The sequence below is a fragment of the Castor canadensis genome, chromosome 18 (genome assembly GCF_047511655.1).
Source record: "Castor canadensis chromosome 18, mCasCan1.hap1v2, whole genome shotgun sequence".
Taxonomy (NCBI): Eukaryota; Metazoa; Chordata; class Mammalia; order Rodentia; family Castoridae; genus Castor; species Castor canadensis.
The window spans coordinates 40,863,335-40,871,224 of NC_133403.1; the positions used below are offsets into that span (position 1 = coordinate 40,863,335).

General features: G+C 39.3%; 1 protein-coding gene and 1 non-coding gene across 6 annotated transcripts in view; both read left to right on the forward strand.

Annotated features, from left to right (window-relative positions):
- Positions 1-6,440, forward strand: part of Kntc1 (kinetochore associated 1) — a 74,600-nt gene extending 68,160 nt beyond the window's left edge. For 3 of the 5 annotated variants that reach the window (XM_074060925.1, XM_074060924.1, XM_074060926.1), the window contains 7 exons: positions 997-1,051; positions 1,137-1,200; positions 1,565-1,694; positions 2,893-2,982; positions 3,442-3,587; positions 4,386-4,476; positions 6,210-6,440. In XM_074060925.1, coding sequence (XP_073917026.1) covers positions 997-1,051; positions 1,137-1,200; positions 1,565-1,694; positions 2,893-2,982; positions 3,442-3,587; positions 4,386-4,476; positions 6,210-6,230 — 597 coding nt within the window. In that variant the 3' untranslated portion in view covers positions 6,231-6,440. Of the gene's footprint in view, positions 1-716; positions 878-996; positions 1,052-1,136; positions 1,201-1,564; positions 1,695-2,892; positions 2,983-3,441; positions 3,588-4,385; positions 4,477-6,209 lie in introns of those variants that run through there. The other 2 variants (XM_074060927.1, XR_012443510.1) reach the window with 2 other exon arrangements.
- A 916-nt stretch (positions 6,441-7,356) lies between these two features.
- Positions 7,357-7,491, forward strand: LOC141419135 (small nucleolar RNA U109). Its single transcript, XR_012443793.1, has one exon. It is a non-coding gene; the product is annotated as a small nucleolar RNA U109 (small nucleolar RNA).
- The last annotated feature ends 399 nt before the right edge of the window (positions 7,492-7,890 follow it).

Genomic DNA, 7,890 nt, shown 5'->3' on the forward strand with positions numbered 1-7,890 from the left:
ATTTATTTATATATATGTCATATATATGTGTATATATTGTATAGGGAATAGTGACACGAAAAAAAAGTACAGGCACATTTTTTTGAGAGTGTTCTATATGTTCTATGCTTGGTTGGTTATACTCATGCATTCAGCACCTGAGCATAGAGAGGGCTGACTATACCACGTTTTATTTATCCATTCATTAGTTGGTGGACATTTGGATTTTTTTCTCTTTTTAGCTTATATGAGTAATGCTGCTGTGAACCAGTTTTTATATGGACATGTTTTTCTTCTGAGTATATTCATAGCCACAGGATTCTTGGGTCTTACTGGTGTCTGTATTTAGCCTTTGAACTATCTCATTATTTGTAATTCTTAATTATTCTCCATAATATGGAGTAATACCAGAAGTTATTTTATCACTCCAGTGATGGAAGTGTATATTCTTTCCTTACTCCTTTTCTCAAAGTTTTTTCTTTTGTTCCCTTTTCTCCTATGTCCCTAGCACAATGTCTGGCAAATAATAGGCTTAGTATTAATTGTGTTTTCTGAGTTGAGTTCTGGTATTTTGTGCCAATGGAACTATAATGAATTATCTAAAACTGTATAAAACAGATGATCCTGAAATGTATAGTTATGAAGAAAATTATCCTAGACTCTTCATTTCAAACAGGGAGATATCAATTTATGCCTCTAGTGTTAGCATCCATTTTTTTCTTTTTTCTTTTTTGCAGTACTGGGGTTTGAACTCAGGGCCTACACCTCGAGCCACTCCACCAGCCCTTTTTTGTGAAGCGTTTTTTCGAGATAGGGTCTTGTGAACTATTTATTTATCTGGGCTGACTTCAAACTGCGATCCTCCTGATCTCTGCCTCCTGAGTAGCCAGGATTACAGGTGTGAGCCACCAGCACCCAGCTTTTAGAAGCTTTTGATATGCAGTTCGTGATTGCAAGAGTAGAGAGAGAGTACGTGAGACCCCAGACATGAATTCTTTAATACATTCGTTTCCACAGGCTCCCTACTTCAGCAGAGCTTGGCAACATGTGATACAGATCCCTCTGCTCTCAGGTATTTTTCTGTCCTCTGAAACACTGACAGTTATGTTTTCTAGTAGAGTGCCCATGTATATCACTGTTGTTTTTTATATCTTCAGCCTCTTGTCCTTTACAACCCAGTCAGTTATCAGATTGTTGTGAGAGTCTCGTTGCAGTCCTTGAGTAAGTAAACACTGTGTTCTTCCCAAGAAAGTGAAATGTAAATGTATGGTGTCTTTTGTGGCAATCCTCAATAGTGCTGTCTCGTAGATTTTGAATTTTCTAAGAATTTGTCTTATACATCTGTAGACTTCCACATGTAGTCATGATGGATGACAGTAGTCCAGTATTCCTGAGGTAGATTACTTTATTCTAGGTAGAATGCCATCAAAGACTCAAGTTACTCATTTCTAAGCATGTATCATGTACCAGCACTTTGTTGTTTGAAATTATTGAGAGTGTGGACAGGTAACATCTGTGGAAAGCTAGAAAAGCCAATGGGATTGAGTAAATGTGACAGGTCTCTAACTAATGCGCTGTCTCACAGATGTCCAGTTTCAGATGATCTCGACATGATGGGAGTTGCGAGGCAGTATGTCCAGTTAGAACTTCCAGCTTTTGCACTGGCTTGCCTAATGCTCATGCCCCACTCAGAAAAAAGGCACCAGCAAATCAAGGTATCTTGATATTGTTCCTCAGATTGCTAAGGAAATAGAAGGTCTTATACTGCATGTGCCTTGGGAGAGGTTGCTTTTCCTTTCACTAAGCTCACTAAATTCACTAAAGCCTGAACACGTCAGTATAGGTTAAGTGGAGGATTAGTGGGAGATGAGACAGATTGAGGTCCAACTGAAGGATGTCTAAAGGAATTTGGACCTTATTCTTTATGTGGGAAACAATTTTCTTTCTTCTTTTTTTGATGGTCCAGGGGCTTGAACTAATGGTCTCATGCTTGCTAGGCAGGCACTCTACCACTTGAGCCACTCTGCCAGCATGTAGGGGACAATTATCTTGGAAGAGGAAAGTGAAATGATGAGGACAGTATTTTAGAAGGAACAGCCCATTAACCAATGTAGGCTTGATGGGAGAGGTGAGGTGGCAAGAAGAAAAACTCTTGGGAAACTTTGCCTTTCTATAGAATTTTAGCTCACTTGATCCACACTTAACAACCTGAGTAGGTAGCTCAAGCCCAAAGGGTAAGTTCCCAGGAAGGATGGTGGTAATGACATCAAACAAGATAGGGAAGGCTCCAAGGAGGAGCCTATCTTAGCAATTGGATGAGAGAGGGAGTCAGATTTTATGTGTGGGTGTTTAGCAAAAATAGCTAACTGTGATTTCTTTTAATACAAATAAAGAACAAATAAAACAAAGCATTTTGAAATATTGTTTCCTCCACAGGTAGATATGGCAGTAGGTAAAAATCTATATAAATGAATACGTATTTTTTTGGTTGTCATTTGGTCTGTCAGTTGCATTTTTCATGCCTTCTGTGCTTGCCTTTGACTTTTTTTTTTTTTTCCCGTTTTGGGTATTTATAAACTCATCCCTTGTTGCTTTTCAACACTGCAGTGTTTAAAGATTCCTTTTGGCACTTATTCAACAAAATGTCTAATAAACAGCTCGTGCTGTTTGAATAAATAGTTGTAAAATATTTTTCTCCCTTCTTTCAGTAATCTTTTTTTATTAATAGAAGTGTTTTCTTTTTTCTTGGGCTGGTGGAGTGACTCAAGTGGTAGAGTACCTGCCTAGCAGATGTAAGGCCCTGAGTTCAAACCCCAGTGCTGCCAAAAAATAAAGAAATAAAATGAAAACCTCCCAAACTTGATAGAAATTAGTAGTAATCATACTTTTAATTATGCTTTGATTTTTTTCTAGAATTTTCTAGGTTCATGCAATCCTCAGATCATTTTACAACAATTAGAAGAATATATGAACACTGGCCAGTTAGCAGGATTTTCACATCAAGTAAGAGGCAATTTCATCTCCTTTTTGCTATGAAATTTTTAACCCCAGAGGGTAATTATTTTCCCCAAAATAAGATTAAGCTAGAAACTACTCTTTCTACTGTTCATAACATATAAAAATCTGTTTGCTTTTATTAAAACCTCAGTAGTTTTGTTTTGTTTGTTTGTGTTTTAAAAGCAGATACCCTGGCTGTCTATAGAAAATTTGTAGACTTAAAATCTTGTAATTGTAAACAGATCTTCTTCCTCATAGAAAATCCCAAAGTGCTTCATAATAGTGTCCTGTTTAGGTATTGTGCACTGTACTGGGGCAAACAACCTCCTCCCCGTTCCCACCCTTCAGAAAGGAGGCTGAGCCCCCATGCAATGATAATTCAGATTCTGATAATCAGAAATTTCCCATATTGAATAAGGACTTGAAATCTAATATATTTCTAACATGATACCTGACATTCTACAGATCAGAAGTGTGATTCTGAATAATATCATAAATAAGAAGGAGTTTGGGACTTTGGTGAAGACAAAATACTTTCAAGTGTTGAAATCACATATGATGAATGCCAACAGCATCACTGAACTGGTAAACTACTTAGCGAATGACTTAAGGTAAGCTAATTTGGGGGTGAAGAGAAAGAAAGAAAAGAAAAATCCAGCTTACTGTAGAATTTCCTTAAAATGTATCTTTATTTTGGAGAAAAATGTCAAACAATTCCAGAGCTATGTGGTTGTAATTAAAAGTGCCAGTATTAAGCGACAGCATTACTGCACATTCCCACAAGTTCATGTCCTAAAACGTGAACCTGCAATCATATAATTGAACAAGTTATCTAAATCCCTAAATAGGTATCTCACAGTCCTGCCTCGAATTCTAAATTACAACTTTCTACCTTAGATGCTTGCTCAGAGCCCTGGTGGCTCTTTGTAACACATAATTTGTGCTAAGCTTGCTTATCTAATTTTCTAGCACCTACAAGTTTAGAAACAAAACCTTGTTGGGATAGAGTTGGGGGTGGATGTGGAAAGTAAAAAGGAGAAAAAAGAAAAGGGCTGATCCTACAGAAAGGAAAAGTGCGGCAAGGATTGCAGTGGTAACAGGCCATTCCTGCATCTGGTCTAAACATGCTCGTCACTCGAGCAATAGCCCTTCCTCCTACCACAGCACGAATCACTGTCTCTCTGCCTGTTTATCCTTGTGATCCAGCCATCATTACCTGCTGTCATTCATGAATATTAGTTTTTGAGGTGTGATTGGTGCATATAATAAGTGCACATATTTGAAGTATACAATTTGATACATTTTGACATCTGTGTACACTGTAAAGCTGTCACCTCAATCAAGAAAGCAAACATTGATCACCCCCAGGGGTTTCCTCATGCTCCCCCTTTTCTTTTTTGTTTCCACAGTTTAGATGAAGCCTCAGCCTTGATAACTGAGTATTCAAAACACTGTGGGAAGCCTGTGCCACCAGGTGCAGCTCCCTGCGAAATCCTGAAGGTAAAGCCAGCTGATGGTTACTTAGGTTCAACCCAACCTTTTCTGATTTTCTAGAGGTGTGTCTTTACATGAGTGTAAAAAGTAGGCATCAAGCATCATTTAACTATGGGGCTACATTTTGAGAAATGTGTCATGCAAACCTCACAATGTATGTAAACGAGTGTAGGTGATGTAGATCAGTCACTCAGTATGGCCTCTTGATGCAATCAAGCAATGCAGCACACAGGACATGTATGAGGCTGCTCACTAGTGTAACATAGCAGACTTCTACAGTGAAGATTTCTTACATAGGAATACACTCTTAAATAATGACTTAAAAGTATGTGTAGGACTGGCTCAAGTGGTAGAGCACTTGCCTAGCAAGCAAAGCCCTGAGTTCAAACCCCAGTACCACCAAAAAATATTTATATGTATGTGTAGTAAGTATGTAAAGTAGTAACGTAGTCATTTGTTATCATTATCAAATATTATGTACTAAATATAATTATATGTGCTGCATTTTTATATGCCTGCAGCAACATCACCAGGCATGGTACTAAGGTTTGCACTCAGGGACTTAAGCTTACTTACTAAGCAGTCCTCCACTGTTGTGTTGTAGTCCATCATTGACTCAAATCATTACACAGCATATTATTTTGCATTAAGGAGTCTTAGACCAGAAATCAAGAGGCCATGGTTCTGTTCTCAGCTGGCTCATTAGGTGGCAAATGACTCATTCAAGTCCACTCAGCTTGTGTGGCTTCAGTCTTCAGAGCTGGTTCCCACTGTCTCTCAGGTGCTCTCTAGCTCTATGATTCCTTATAAGGAATGGTTTTTAATATTTGAGCAAGTACAAAACTAACTTTTAAAAGATACCACTTACTGTCATGCCTGGTTATTAATTGGTTGTATTCACATGTATTACATATATATATATATATACATATATATACTATTTTACTGTACATCCTCCTAAATTTGTTTTTGTTGTTGTTGTTCTGTGGTACAGGGGATAAATGCAGGGCCTCAAGCATGCTAGGCATACCTAAAGCCTAAGTATGGTGGGGTTTTTTCCCTACTTTGATCCAGATCACATACATAATAAAATTAGCCTGCATTTTGTAAACTCCCATAAGTTATCACTTCTTGTTGGTTGGCTTTGTTACTCAGACTTTTTGTTACTGTGACAGATACCTGAAAGAAACAGTTTAAAAGAGGAAAGATTTTTTTTTTTTGGCTCACATTTTCAGTCCATGATTGGCTGGTTCCATTGCTTTCAGGCCTGTGGCAAGGGAGAACATCATGGTAGAAGGATGTGGGAGAGAAAAGAGCTGCTCACGTAATGACAGCCAGGAAGCAGAAGAACAGGCAGGAATGGGCCAGGAACAGGATGTACTCTTCAAAGACATACCCCAGTGAACTACCTTCCTCAGCTTGGCCCCTCCTAGTTTCTACATGTATCCATCCAACTAGAGACCAAGCATTCAGCACATGCGCCTTCATGGGGGTGGGGGTACAAGGAGGGACGACACCTCCTAGCCAAACCATAATAATGGCGTCTTACTTTTTTGAAAAGGAAGATATTGGTTCAGAGGCAAATTTGTGACCCTTAAAGTACATTTCTCTTTAGTCCTATCTGTTAGAATGAAATAATTTTATACATAGATGTTATGACTACTGTTAAGTCTCAAGTTCTGTAGTTTTCTGTTTTCAAAATTGACGTGTGACATACATTTCTTTTTCTTCCTGTTTAGATGTTTCTTAATGGATCATAGTAAATCATCAAACCACTTTTCAAAACAAGAAGAGGAAGCTTGGAGGCTGCTACTAAGTGACCATATTTATTACAGTCTTTAAATTGTGCAATCTGTGTCTTAGCTGCTTGTTAAATGTTTTCCTACAAGGAATAACTGAAGCATTCAATATTAGCATAACTACCCCATAAAGAACTCATGTCCTGAATTAATAAATATTTTCATTGTCAATTCTTACAATGTATAATTTTGTACCATACATAAGCAAAAACATTCTGCTTTCCCCCTCATGAAAAGTAACTGCATACTTAAATCTTACTTCCTTCATATATTAAAAACAAGAATACCAATCTTCTTAAGGTTATCCTAAGACAATATTTACATAATTTTAGTTGCAGGGTGTATGAGTAAATGGCCAGACAGAAAGGTAGAACCCATCCTGACATGGCAGGTGGGGAGGGTTCAATGCCAGTGATTAACTACAGATGTCAAAAGGACTGAAAGATCAGCAGGGAGATGGAGTGGGGAGCTGGAAAAAAGAGAAGTATATATCAGCCAAAGAGCAGGAGCTGCTCCAGCCTCTGGATAGGACCTGAGCCTCCAAGCCCCTTGTCATTGCTACCATCATGCCAAACGCAGAAGTCCAAGATTGTCCCCTCACCGGGGCCAACAGCTCCCCAGTGCCATCCTCAGCCATGGCTGCTACTGCCTGGCCACCACCCAAAGAGAAGAAGCAGCTGTTCACTTTCTCCTATTTTCTAATTCTTGTGCCAGTGTCCAGCACGACGGAACCAGAGACGTGCAAAATCAGTGTGGCCCATTGACCAACAGGATTTCCCTGGAGAATGCAGCTGAAACATTGTGAAAGGAGAAGAGTGAGAAAAGGTGTGGAGCTGGAACTGGGCCAGTACAAAGGGGTCAGAAACCATCCTGACACCTTGATCCTATACAGTGGGTCCTTTTAGGTATGGAAATAGCAAAATTAACTTGATGTTTTAGGAAGACACACTTGACAGCTATGGATAGAATGAATTGCCTGGAAAGCACTCCCAGATGGGGGCTCTATTTTAAATTGCTGGGGGAGGTGATAAATGTCTAGACTGGATGACTAACAGTGAAGCAGAGGCTAGATGAAGAACACATGACACCGAATGTGGAGACCTCTGCCCCTTATTCCTTTGGGGGTAGGGATGCAACCATATCATGCTAAATCAAAAAGGGAGTTCTCAGGGCTGCCAACCTTACCGTTGAGGTTGAGTGGTAGTATATTTCTCCTGCATTAAAAACACAAACCCAGTCTCTGGTGGTTCATGCCTGTAATCCTAGTTACTTGAGAAGCTGAGATCAGGAAAATCTTGGTTCAAGGCCAGCCCAGGCAAATAGTTCTTGAGATCTCATCTCCAAAATATCCAGAGCAACATGAACTGGAGGTATGGCTCAAGTGTTAGAGTGCAGGACTTGAGCTTCTGGGATATGGAACAGACACAGTTTGTGTGATTCCTCTTGCTCAGTACAACTGTAAACCCTACGTGTGAGAAGTCTGAAGGTAGAGAAATAAGGAAAGTCTGTGAGGGGCCTCAAGACCCACAGGACAACACAGTGGTCAGTTTTCTGGATTTTGTTTTTGACTTTTATGTCCCTGGCTTGAAGCTCAAGAAGCCAGCAACCTGGAAATACCAAC